Source organism: Kryptolebias marmoratus, linkage group LG9 (genome assembly GCF_001649575.2).
Source record: "Kryptolebias marmoratus isolate JLee-2015 linkage group LG9, ASM164957v2, whole genome shotgun sequence".
Classification (NCBI taxonomy): Eukaryota; Metazoa; Chordata; class Actinopteri; order Cyprinodontiformes; family Rivulidae; genus Kryptolebias; species Kryptolebias marmoratus.
In genome coordinates this window covers 11,892,661-11,906,219 of record NC_051438.1, presented here as the reverse complement: position 1 = coordinate 11,906,219, position 13,559 = coordinate 11,892,661, and the positions used below count along the sequence as shown (strand labels likewise).

At 42.0% G+C, this 13,559-nt stretch overlaps 1 protein-coding gene across 8 annotated transcripts; it reads right to left on the bottom strand.

The window, feature by feature from the left end:
- Nucleotides 1–1,386: 1,386 nt before the first annotated feature.
- Nucleotides 1,387–13,177, bottom strand: LOC108245823 (cytoplasmic polyadenylation element-binding protein 4-like). 8 transcript variants are annotated; one of them, XM_017433041.3, is made up of 12 exons: nt 13,032–13,177; nt 10,979–12,078; nt 10,770–10,868; nt 9,937–10,030; nt 8,208–8,258; nt 7,459–7,482; nt 6,909–7,085; nt 6,632–6,721; nt 6,424–6,542; nt 6,113–6,227; nt 5,848–6,029; nt 1,387–4,476 (listed from the first exon to the last, which is right to left on the bottom strand). In XM_017433041.3, exons 2-12 carry the CDS (start codon nt 12,020–12,022, stop codon nt 4,249–4,251), a joined length of 2,223 nt encoding a protein of 740 aa, XP_017288530.1. In that variant the 5' UTR covers nt 12,023–12,078; nt 13,032–13,177; the 3' UTR covers nt 1,387–4,248. The 8 variants fall into 8 exon arrangements, with proteins under 8 accessions (XP_017288530.1, XP_017288535.1, XP_017288531.1 ...); XM_017433046.3 differs by having other exon boundaries at nt 9,937–10,027; XM_017433042.3 differs by having other exon boundaries at nt 12,923–13,063.
- Nucleotides 13,178–13,559: the final 382 nt, after the last annotated feature.

The following is a 13,559-nucleotide window of genomic DNA, read 5'->3' as shown; positions in this document are numbered from 1 at the left end:
TTGACGAACTCAGTCTGTTACATAGATTTCATTAAGGGTTTTTATCTGACAGCTGATTTATAAAGGCCTGATGGATTGAAAGATGTTGCAACCGTTGCTCTCCAAGAAGTAAACTCACATCTCAGTCGTGGTAACTTAGCTTGGTGGTTACTGGTTTGACAAACGTTATTTACTCCCGAGTGCTCAGTTTACCACAGGAGGCCTGAACGTTTGGTGATTTCAGACTTCTTTCATTTTAGGAAAATGTGCTTTTTTCACTTTAAAAATCAAGAGAAATATATCCTTCCCTGGCAGATCTGCTTTAACACAATCCTATAGGCCCACTGCAAAGTCTTACAGCTTGATTTACACACTTACCTACACGGTTACGGTAACATCAGTCTTGAAATCTTCGCCCTGTCACCAAAAGGAAAGGCAGACAGATAATGTTTTTCCCTGTGTTTCTGTATACCAGGGGTTTTAAACTCCAGGCGTCCAGGGCCACGATCCTGGATGTTTTAGGTTTTCCACTCCAATGTACCCGATTGAAATGCTTTAATTACCTCCTCACCAAATCATCAAGTTCTCCAGAAGCACACACTCCACAAGTAATCCATTTAAAGCAAGAAGACGTCTAAAACATGCAGGAGGATCGTTCCCAGAGGAACAGAGTTTGCTCAATTCCCAAAATACTTCATGAACCACTGAACAAATTTTAATGAAAGAGTCATTCACAACACATACTCTGAATGTGACATCTTGCAACACTGCATAACGTTATTTTTAAGGACTGACCGAGATGTCTCCAACTCTAACTCTTAACATAAGATGATCTCAGTCTAAAACTCCGGCATCAAAGGTGTTGGGCGGCTTGCATTCCTTCAAGTTATAATACACAGGTGGACTTAAAGTTAGCCCTCTGAAACAAATGTACCACAGTTCAGCTAGAAAAGAAGTAAAAATGGGCCTGAATACTTAGAAATAGTAGTGAAGTGTGCAGTTTACCTAATAAATTTTCAAAATAACCTAAAAAATTAAAGTAAGAGCACAAGATGGTGAGAAACAATCAGTTTTTAGAACACTGAATTTCCTACATAAACATTTTTATAATAATAATAATAAAAGAACTGATATTTGGAACAACTTGCCTTATTTAGCAAGAAGAGGAGTTTCGAGACACGACCTAGGAGAGCTAAATTACACTTCAGACAGGCCCAAATAAGCCTCGGCCTATAAATACCTCTGACCTGATTTCGCCCACCAGATGTGCACCGAACGTTCTCCCAGAGCAGCGGTTTCAGGTCTACATGCACAAGTAACTGGAAAAACATCTCGTCGACGCACCAAACCGCTCATCAGACGCTAAAAAGGGCGGAAAACCAGGACTGGCGTCAAAACCAATCGGGATGATTTTCTTCCTCACAGCTGTTTTTATTCGTTCAACATCTCACATTACAAATACTTCAAATGTATGCATACAGTTACAAACAGTTGGCAGCAAATCAATATGTGACTTTAGGTCTTTGTTTTTACTTCAATACTACAAACCAACTATAAAAACTGATGCCTGTATTGTAGCGTAAATAAATCAGGAGGAAAATATAAAAATCCGAACTTACAAATAAATGTGAAATGACTTAGTAAAAATCAAAAATCAAGTAAACAAAGAAAAAAAAAAAAAAAGTTAATAAATATGACCTTCCCAGCATTCAATTAAAAACTATTGAAAATTTCCAATCAAGTCATACTAAGACATAATCAATATTCTTTTTGTGTGAAAATGTGGAGCACGTTACAGCAATTAGAAAAAACTAGACACATCGAGTTCAACACTTCACCCCAAAAAAAGGAAAAAACAAAACAAAAAAGTTCTGATCAGAATGATAGACATTTCAATCGAAAATATAGCAAATGCTAAATACATCGTCGACCTAGTATATACAATGTTTTCAATCACAGTAGCATGGTAGTAGCAAAATAAGTAAATAAGCACAAAAACTAAAACGCTTACAAAATAAATTCTAGTATAAATTTTTTTCTCTCTCTCTCTCTCTCTGTTGCGCAAACATCAGCACGAACAATAGGAAATCGAACTAAAAAGTGTAAAAGACTGCATGATTTATATACGATCGAATGACTTACACTGCGGAGAACTGTTTCTGAAAAGAATAGTTAAGTATTGCACATAATGGCTCAAAAGTTAACTTGCAACATTAAATAACATTCAGATTATGTCCCAAAGCATGCCACATCACAAAGGGAGGGGGTGGGGGTGGGGGGGTCAAGTGATCGTGTCTCCTCGCGTATGCTTTACCGAGTTGTCCTCTACGTTACAAAACACATCCAAAGTGTGTGTGTGTGTGTGTGTGTCCGTCTGTGTGTATATTGCATAAACATCACGTCCGTGTCAGGAAGGCAAGACTCCGTTATGTAAAGAGAGGCTACAAGAGAGGCGAAATCTCAAAGAGGAGAAAAAATAAAAAATAAAAAAGGAACACAAAGTCAGAAAGGAGATCTAGTGCATTACATTAGGTCCTGCATTATCACTAGCCATGTTATCTCTTATGCATGCCAAGAGGAAGTAGAACTTACAGGCAAGAAAGAAGATCTAAAAATTCAGAAAAACAGCAGATATCCACTCCGGTTGTAGAAGATTTTACACCGACCAAAAACATTTACCCTAATGATAATCTTACCCACTACACCTAGGAGCAAAATATCAGCTTATTTATATTCAAGACTATCAAAATCAGTTTAGAAAGGTCTCGCCATGCCTTAGGATCCTGTAATAATGTTTCTTGAGAGAGAAAAGTGTGTATACGACTGGCTAACGATAGCCTTAGTTATATTTTTTTTCTGCTTATTTTCAAATCCACAGAATCACAACCAATGCACCAGACGATTTATTATTTTTTCAGATTTACCAGCACTTAAATATATAAAAGCTAATTGAAAATTATATTAAATCACCTTTTTTTTCTTCTTCTCTTCTTTAAATTAAATTTACAATAAATGCAGATCTCTTAGTAACAAAAGGTACAAAATTATTTTTCCACCAAGTGAAAAAAATGAGGTATTGCAAAAGGAGTTCTCCCATTTTGTGAAAAATGTGCCTAAAATGACTATTGAAAAAAATATTTAGAAAAAGTAGTGCATAATAAATGTATATATGTTCATGACAAAATAATCGGCTATAAAACACTGTACAAAAATCAGCAGGCCATGTATAAAATAATATCTTTTATCTCTGTGACAGTAAGTTCAAGCTACTACCATGTCCAACCACAACAGGCGTGTGGTAGAAGCTGCAGTCAGTCACAGCAGAGCGTGCAGTGGTACACCATGAGGACAGCTCAGGGACACTGGACTGTGCATTCCCATTAGTTAGTACTACATTAGTTTGTTAGCTTCCAGTGCTAATATCCCTGACAATATAAAGTGAATAAATACTACTGCCAATACCTGAGCCCTGAGGGCCGTGTCTCTCCATCAGCTCAAAACCCAAAACTCCAGCCTTTCCTCGGCCGTACGACGAGGACAAAGTGAACTGAAAAAACCCCCTCAGATCCATGATCAATAATAGGTTTAGGCCAATCTTTGGTTTGCTCTTTCTGGTTACAAAGTGTTGACGTGTACACCAAGACCTAAGATATCGTGCCGACAATCTAAACGCGTGCGCCAAAACTGGGGAAGATTTTTTTTTCTCTTTTTTTTGTGACGTGGCCAGATGTTATACGTTAATCTACTCGGAAAAACTGACTAATCCCGTTCCATCTACAACTGAGTTCCAACCATTTCCACTCAACCTTTGGTAAATGTTATCACTGTTTACCAGGTCTCCAAGCAAATCAAAAATAAAAAAAAAAAAAAGAAAAGAAAATGCACCTTTCTTTAAACTCAACTTCCATAGTTCGTATACCGATTTAAGTATGATGAACCTCAAAGTTACAAATGCAAGCAGCTTTGCCAACTAAAAGAAAAAAAAAAAAAGTACACTCAGGTAAGAAAAACCTAAACATAGAAATTCAAATTCTAATGCATCCATATGCTCATGCACACTTGAAGTCGAAACATAAATGGGATCTTACTCTTTTTTTTTTTTAGCATTTACTTCTTTTCGATGGCTCAATTTAAAAAAATAAAAAATAAATTATTATTATTTGTTTTTAACTTAAAAGAAAAGTGCATTTATTTTTCATTCCACAGCCCCATTACCCCTGCCCTAATTTTCCTCTTAGTCCCTACCCCCCTGCCCCCGTCCGTTTAGCTTTAGTTCCAGCGGAAGGAGATGTGTCGCGGCCGGTCCCCTCCCTCCTTCACCAGCGGCTTGTGGAACTCGCGGCCGGCCCGGGAGTGGATGGCCGCCCAGCAGTACTCGCAGTAGTACTGCAGGCAGGTCACATTGGCGCAGAAGAAAGGCGCGAACTTGCCCCCGCAGCGGGTGCCCTGGCACTCGTCGCACAGCTGGTCATCCAGGACGTATGGCTTCACTTCCACCTGACAGAGGGAGGGGGCGGGGGGATGGGTGGCGGAAAGGGAAAGGCGTCAAAAATGGAGACCGAGAGAGATTTGAGAGTGTGAACTGCAAAATGGCGACAACATTTTCAGAGCATTTACTCCATTACCCTAGAGTCATGAACATGAATGCCATTAATTTGGGGGGGGTTAAATTATTAAAATTGAATCGTTTGTTTTCTAGGGTGAAATGACTTTTTATTTATTTATTTTTTGAAACTATGAATTGGGAAACTGGTTTAAATTCATTGTGGATTTTCTCTAATGGTTCAAATGCTTACATACACCCCCACTACCGTCTGGTTAAGCACCTCAACCACAGGCTTTTTGTATCAATCAACAAACTCCTGGCCAAATTTTGGCCGGATATCTGACCACTCTTCTTGGTAAAATTAAGGATTGATTGGTTCCTTGGCACAAACCCAGCTTTCAGGTATAGACCATAAATTTCCTATAGGGCTCGAGTCGGGGCTTTGGGGAATGCCATTCCAGTAGTTTATTGTTATCCTGTTTTATTCATTTAGAACCCAGTTTTGATGTTTGGGATCATCGTCTCACTGGAACATAAACCTGCCCATGTTTCAACCCTCCAGCTGTTGATTTAAGAGGTGGACTTCCTTCATTATTCCATCCACTTTGTGCACGGCGCCAGTGCCCCTGCATGATGCTGAACGTTGATGGAGCTCTTAGGCTTTGTCTCCTTCAAACAGATTTCTTGTCATTGTGACCTAATAGTTTGATCTTTGTCATGTCTGACCATAAAGCTTTTCTTCAGAAGCCCTTTGGTTTGTTCACGTGGGCAGCAGCAAATTTCTGTTCAGCAACTGGTGATGTAAAACTGGCTTCACTGTGAACAATGACACTGACATTTAAGCAGTTTCCAGTTCATGGCAGGCTTGAGATTTGATGGTTCAGTTTGAAATGGATGAAACCAATTGGGTCTTCCTCCAGACCTTGGCAAAGTAGAACAATATCCGAATAACTTGACCTTACAACTGTTTGAAATCGGATGCAATTTAGAAAGAGACTCCAAAACACTTTCCCCAGCTTGTGCAAATCTACAATTTTCCTTTTTAAGATCTCATTTCCTCATTTAGGTGAATGTTTGGATGAACTTGAACATGTAGAATTTTGATCTTGTGTGAAATAGAGAAAATAAATTTAAACTTGTGATCCCAATTTTTGTTTTTAAAAAAAAAAAAAAAAAAAAAAAAATCACTGAAGTTGTATTGGTTCTCCTCTATGGAAACAGAACAGATAAAATAGAATAAAAAAGACCCAATTTAAAATGACATTTATGCTCATAATGAATGAAAGTAAACTTCAGTCGGCAAATTTAACTGATACACTCACCCGTTTATCAATCTCTCCATGCTGCAGCTGAACGAATCGGGCACTAATGGCCGCAATGTAGCTTTGCTGATTGGAGAAAGCCACCCTCCCTGCACCTTTTGGATACTTGAGCTCCGGGTCCGTGTCGATCCCAGCATAGCACACTCCCCCATACAGACGATCCATGATCATGGCAAGCTCAACTGGAACAACGACAAGATGCAGTGGAGGTTTAGGTCCAAATTACTGAAATGCGATTAGTTCAGGGTTCTCCTCGGGCATGTACCTGCACGCAGGGGACGAGGAACACCTCCAACGAAGATGGTCTTCCTTGGGTCCAATGGCTGAGAGCCGTCCATGACAAAATCACTGTCGTTCAGGTTCCAGGGCCGGATCTGGACCTATAAAAACCATGGGGGGAACAAAAGAAAGCAGCACTACCTCTTAATCAGACACATCTTTCCAAAAAAAATATATATATTTTGATTGCTGGTAAAAAAAAAAAAAAAGATCACAAAAAGACATTTCAGTGTTGTAATCGCTGGCACAGACAGATAAAACACGCGAGCTGGCTGCGGAACAAAGCAGCACACTCACAGGCTTGTCTTTAATGGTGGGGCTGGACACACACAGGTAAAGTTTGCCATCTTCCTGAATGCAGGCATCAATCAGAGCCTGGACAGAGCTCTCATCTTGAAACAGCAGGAACGCATATCCTAGAAACAAGACAACCAGAGCAATAAGCATGAGCGGAAAAATCAGCCCACGACACAGACTCGTGTGAAGTTAAGTTGACTCGACTCACCTTTGGGTGGAAAATAGGACTTGCTCTCTGCCTTGTGAGGCCAGTCTACAAATAGATGTCCAAATCTGCGGAAACTGGCAGTGATTTCATCTGGAAAAAAAAAGGAACTCTGAATCAGAAACACTATGAAAACTAGAATTTTGTTTACAGCAGGTTCAGAAAAGATCAAATAAGAAGCAAAAGGTGTGAACAAAGAAACTGTAACGATGTGACAGTCCTTGCAATCAATTCTAACAGTAGAAAGAAGAAGAAAAAAAATCAAAGTCCTGGTTTTCACCTTCATCTATGTCTGGGGGCAGCCCTCCGACAAACACCTTCCTGGAATAACGCTCAACGTGTTCGCCATTGAGGTGAGGGAAGCAGTGTGCTGAACCAAGACCAGCAAGGCCCTGGTCACCGGAATCGTCCTCTCCAAACGAGCGCTCGTCCTCCATGGGGAACAGAGACGAATGACCTGACAGAAAGAAAAAAAGAAGAATCTGAATTACGAACACAGACTTGTCACAATTAAGGCTGAAAGGAATTCTTAGTTTGACAAAGAGAACGGAAATTATAAGGCTGATTTGAATGAAAATAAATTAAATTGTGTCAAAAACTAGAATGCAAAAAGCAGTCATGATAGCCACTTTTGATGACTAGGTAAAAGCAAGAATGTTATTACAGCTATGGCAAGAAACCTGAAATCCTGTGAATTCTAGGCTTCTGCAAATAAAAAAAAAAGGGTTCCTGACGACATTTAAAGGCAGAACAAATGACAAAAATCAGGCAGACAGACAAAAGGCAGAGCGAGTGACCACGCTGTATCAAGACACATTCACAAGCTTTACCTCGTCTCCTGCCATAACTTCTTGCTGCATGTAAAACAACACAAGACACGCTTGAAAATTAGGCATTGTAAAACAGTGCGTATGACACTAGCAGGGTTTGAAATTTAACTGGGTCACGAGCCAAAACGGCCAAAGCTCTTAAAAGTAGCATCTAGTTTGAACATCTGCAGATCAAAACATGAAAAAAGGTTTGCTTCTCCTCAACACAGCTGTGGCACAGGATTCATATTTCACCATTAATGAGGACGTTGGACAATAGCATCCTTTTATTACCTAAAGCCCTAATTACGGTTATTTACCACAGTGATGAATATACCTGCCCAACAAGCAGCATGACTGGAGAGGTTTTTCTTCAACTCTGCCATAAGGCTTGACTAATAGATTGCTTTAGTTGTTTGCAGAACTGATCACAAACTAATGAACAGAAATTAATTAACCTTAAGGTGAGGAATGACCTACAGGACGCAGATGATCTGGACTGGTTTTTTTTATTATTATTATTCTTCAATAAAGTGGCCTAGATGTGGAGTTGCAGTCTTGGTAGAGCTCTTGCACAACTTTTTTTTAAAGTACAAATGCCATAGCCAGATTATGCAAGTATGTTGTATTTTTCAAATCGAATTTCTAGCCGCCATGCTGAAATGATAAGAGGATTTCATAAATGCCTGCCGTTTTTATCTGCATTTGGCAGAAGCGGGTTTTTTTTTTAGCTTCGACTTGGCTTCGGTGCTGCATGTCATTTTACATACCATTCATAGGTAGAGGAACATCTCCACCCTGATGAGAGAAGCCGTAGCGTCCTAAATGACAAAACAAAAACAGTGGAGGCCTCAGAACATGATGCCACGAACGAACTCCCAGCTGGAGAGCTCCCAAGTCAAACAACAGCTACACAAACCAGGATTATTTTTTAACAATATACAACAAAAAAGGGTGTCAAATCTTTAGGTTGACATAAGAAACAAAACGAAACAATGACTGCATGAACATACAGACTTGTACTAAAACTACAAACTGTATGAACAGGCCAAGAATTAGGTTAGAAGAGCTGGAATGAGAATGGTCTTAAAACACTCCCTTCAAACTTGTTAAATTAAAGTGTTTTATTAACAAAAGATTGGTTACCAATGCGTAACTCCTGCAAGTCATTATTTTCACAGTGGACATGAGAAGAAAGTCCGTTTTTCCCCTCATAGGTTATAATATTTTCCCCATTCTTTAGACATTTAATCTCAGTTTTGCAGTTCCAGACAAAAATGTGCCGATATCCTAAAGGTTGGGGTCAAACAGAAAAACACACAGAGCAATGTGCCATCTACTTGCCAACCTCTGTAAATTTTATACTAAATCTCTCTTACAGTCACACTAAACTGGTCTTACTTTAGCAGAAACGCTCCAAATTACTTCATTGTTTAGGTTCATTTACAAACCTTAAAATCAATTTCATGTTTTTCCTTGTGGTTTTCCAGCAAAACATCACATTAAGATTGCTCTTGATGAAGTATTTCAAATAGAAGCGAGCGATAATTTGTTTCCAGAGGGCCACATCTGCTTAGTTAAAGCAACTGAAGGGCCACACGTTTAAATCAATAAGTAGTGTTCTGTTAAAGCAGGCGTGCTTAAAGACACCGTCAGGATTTATTTTTCTTTCCTCTTTTTTGATGACAACAAGTTTGTAAAGCTTACACCTCGTAGGCTAACAAACCTACCATCAGTTCATTGACAATTGTGCAAAAATTACATATCAGCTCATGGTCAAAAAGGTGCCAAAATTAAAAAAAATAAAAATTTAAGCATACATCTCTTGTGTGGTTATGGTTGTTTACTACTAGAGCTTAAGACTTAGATGCTCAAGACATTTAATTCAGTCAGCTCAAGATTTATTATTCAAATGTTGCTTTTCACTTATTTTTTGAAGCCTTTGTATTTATTATTTGAATCATACAGAAGGATTGGTTCAAAGGTTGCCTCTGGCTATCAGGCTTTAATGGCCTCTTTGGCCCAGTGGCAGATCATTCCAGTCTTACCCTTACGTAGGTATGGTTGGATTTTCTTAACACTTCGAACGTCTTCGTCTTTGTCTCTTCATTCTTTAAACTCATAAATCTAATGTGTTTTGCAAAAGGCAAACAATTGGGTTCCTTAGACTACTTCACTGTAATCTAATCATCTGCTATCATATTGTTAACATGTGATACCTAGTCCTACTTACAGGACAATATCGCTACAGTGTGTTAGAATATACTTTACTTGGTAACAGGAGAATGTGTATAAATAAGCCTAAAACAAAGATTTAGAATAACTGCATTGAGTATGAGAGCACCCAATGAGCAGCACACACTTCCAGGCTGCCATCGCTGTGAAATATTAGCCAAACGCTGCTCCCTGTCAATTACATGTGATCGCCAGCCTTCTCGTCTGCGGCCAGCAGTGAGGAAAAACAGTCCTCTGCGAACAATTGTTAGTGTGGGAACTAACCTTTTAAGGAATCCTGTTCAGCCCTCATAATGTCAATCAAGGAGTTCTCCAGAGACTGCATACTGAAACCATCAAAAGACCGCGTTCTCTCCTGCTGAAAGAAAGAACAATTAAGACTCCACGCTTCCCACCTCAAAAGTTAAAACAGCAAAAAGGTCACGAGATCTCTGACGCTGCGTGCGAGAATGCTAATGTCTGTTAGCACAAAAACAACAACGGTGACGACTATCCCAGAAGAGTCATTCTGCATAAAGCACGGTACAAGAAAATGGAGGCTAAAATCAGCTGCACAAGCAAAAAACAAAAGCATCACAAAGGATGTGTGACTGAAACGGCTAAATAAAAGGAATCCTTGTACATGTTTAATAACCTGTAAAGTTGCACTATTGAGTAAATAAAAAGGTTGAGGGCATGCAGAGCAGCAGAGGAGCACAAGACTTCTTAAATCAGGGCAAGAGGAAGCACATGTGATCAGACCAGATGATAAGACTGCTCTCATTTAACCAAATGGTCTAGATACGATCAAAAACATAGGCGCGCGCACACACACACACACACCAAGTTTCTATTCATCCCATTTAGTACTGTCAAGATCCTGTTTTGCTAAAAGACTTCTTTGTTACATTTGATACAGATGAGCACATTTAACAGGATTAACTTGCGCCCCTAGAAAGCACACAATGCACTAACAATCAAAAGAAACAGAGTCAGCGTTTGCTCCCGTTTGAATAAAGATGATTTCCTTGTATTCACTTTAAAAATTGTACTGCGTTTTAAGAGTCAGCCTCATACATAGATGTATAAGGTCAACATTAGGCTCTCAGTCATCCTACCTGGAAAGAATAAACACCGTCACTGCGGCTCATGCTGTCGTCCACCCAGCTCTTGTGATTAATGCCAGAGGCGTTTCTGGGGAACTTCTGTGAGGGAACCTGCGAAAAAGGACGTCAGCTTTAGCGTTAGTTTTTAAAAACTGTCGTGTCAGTGCAACGACGTGGCACCTGGTCACAACCTTTTGACTTGAATGTCAATAGTTAGCTACCTGGTTGTTGGGAAAAGACTTCTTCAGCGGGGAGTAGGAGTTGAGGCCGGTCACCCCTCCCCCTATGCCCCGCCGGTAGTCTCGAACCCCTTGTGTTCCACTCCAGCTGCCGTATCCACCTGGGCTCCAAGAGGTGGATGTGGGAGTGGACAGGCTCTGATAGCTTCCCCAGGGCGAGGGGGGTTTGCTCTGAGCAGGAGCAAGGTGGGGCAGCTGGGGGAACGGGCCAGCGCGATGGGGATGCAGGGGGAAGGAAGGCTGGGGTTGGTGAGGACTGGCCGGGGAGCGTCGGTGCTGCTGCGGAACTCCCTGACCGTGGGGATGGGGGGTGGGAGGGTGTTGCTGGGAGACCGGTCCAATCTGAGGCGAGAAACCACCGCCCACGCCGAAGCCAGGGCCGGCATGGTGGGAGAAGTTGGGGAACAGGAGCGGTGGGCCATTCGTGTTGGAGCCAGTGGGACCAAAGAACCCTCCGACATCTTCCCCGATCACTGGAGATTGGGTAGACGGGACCGCAGGGGACCAGTTGTTGAACGTGGTCAGCGAGGATGAGGAAGAGACTGATTGCGCACAGCTCGTACCCATTCCCAGGTTGTCCTGGTATTCAAAGGTGCCCAGCACTGGAGACTCCATTCTTAGCTTCTCCTTCCCACTGTTGCTCTCCAAGGAACCCTTCTCCAGCGAGACATCCTCGGGAAGCGCGCCCTCGAGCTCTGCTAGACCTCCTCCGGGCTCCTGCTGGCCCGGGGACAGGGCCTGGGGCTGGGCCTGGGACTTCTCCTGCATGTCTTGGAGGTCCAAGGCCTTGGATTTGTCAGCCTCCAGAATCTCATCTTGCATATTACTGTGCTGGGCTACAGTAGGGAACAGCCAAGCACTGCCCCCATTGGTGGAGCAGGTGTTGTTGACGAAGGACGGGGGGCTGGGAGGGTTGGAGGGGTGGTGAGGGTGCTGGGCTTGAAGGTGAGGAGGAATCCGAACAGGGAAAGCAGATTTGTTACCGCTGCCGTTCTTCACCAGAACTCCGAAGCCGTAGTCCCCCATTTGGGACACCCAGTAAAATTTTCAGCTGTCGTTTGGCTTTCACCGTAGTCTTTATCCTACAATGTGGATTAAAATAAAATAGAATGGGTTAATATGATCACAAGAGAAATGATAATAAAAAAAGACAGACAAATCACAAAAGAAGCCTTGCCAGACGCAGTGAATGTTGCTTGTGCTGCAGCCTGCCTGGTCTTGTGATGCAATCAATGAGATTAAATCATTGACTGGCTGGGCCATGGGAGGCCTGGATGAAATCTAACACTACAGCAGGCCGGCAACCACGGAAAACACCCAGCCTCACCGGAGCAGGCGCCTCACAGCCCGAGCTGGTGAAGCTGACATCTCCAAAAAGGTCGTCAAGCAGCGAGCAGCTAGCAGCAGAAAGCTAACAGCTGCTCGTCCACCTTCCGCGCGTCCTTTTAATCGCGCACGGCCAGAGACGGTCAAATTTAACCCATCTTTGTTTAGCACAGCGCCAGCCCGAACGGCCCGGAACACGGTGCCGGGCTACGACACGCCAAAAACCTACTTTAACGCCGCTTTCCCTGCAGTGACCTCTCCACTCGCAACCATTTAAATACAGGAAAATGCTGGTGACGTCTCCCGTCTTGTTCTGAAGCGAGGGTAGTTCCCGTCGCCCGAGCCGCTACAGACGCCGAGGCATATTTGCAAACCACCCCGGGGAGGGAGGGGGTTGGTGGTGGAGGGGGGAGAGGCAATGAACGACCTCAACCGCTTTAACGTCCTTCGAAATTTCGCAACACTCCGTTTTTCTTTTTTTTTTCTATCGACGGCATATATTTCGACAGGAGGACATGACAATTCGCAAATGGTGTCTGGCTCTTTAAACGACCTCGTCTGTTTCGTGTCCTGCTGTACGTTCAATGTCATACAACCTACCAATCCTTGTCATCTTTTTCACATCTCGAAATGCCGCAGCTCGGCCTCAGCCGTTGCTCTAACGCGTTCGGCACGCAACTGTAGCCGCCGTGGCGTCGGGTGTAGGTACCTTCAGTTCGGCGTCATGACCTTATCGTTCAAATGTTGCCATATTTCAGCGTTTTCCCCTTATTTTTTCTGCGTTTCCTAAGCAGCTGGTGTAAATGGTCTCTTCTCTCTTCTAGATGACAGCTGGGCCAGTCGGGAGACACTTCCGTCTACAAGCTCCGCCCTCACTGAGGTCCTCCAGCCAATGAGAGTAAGGAATTCCCCTGTGACGTCCCTCCCTTTTAACTAGAAGCTTCAATCTGATTGGATAATTACAGCAAAAGGACCGCCCATAGCAGTCCTTATACTTCCGAATATGGATGGTATGAGAGAAATATATAAAATATATAAAAAAGTCTGATTTCTACCAAGGATAAAAATACTATTCTATGTTAAGCCACCCACCCCTTTTTAAATTTTGTTTTAAATCAGGCGGGCACTTTGTTCTTGATCAACATTCTTTATGTTTTACTTTGGATATGCCTGCTTTTTTCAAACTCCTTTAAAACCCAGCCATTGCACCTGGTCAATTTTAGAGTAACCTCCCAAA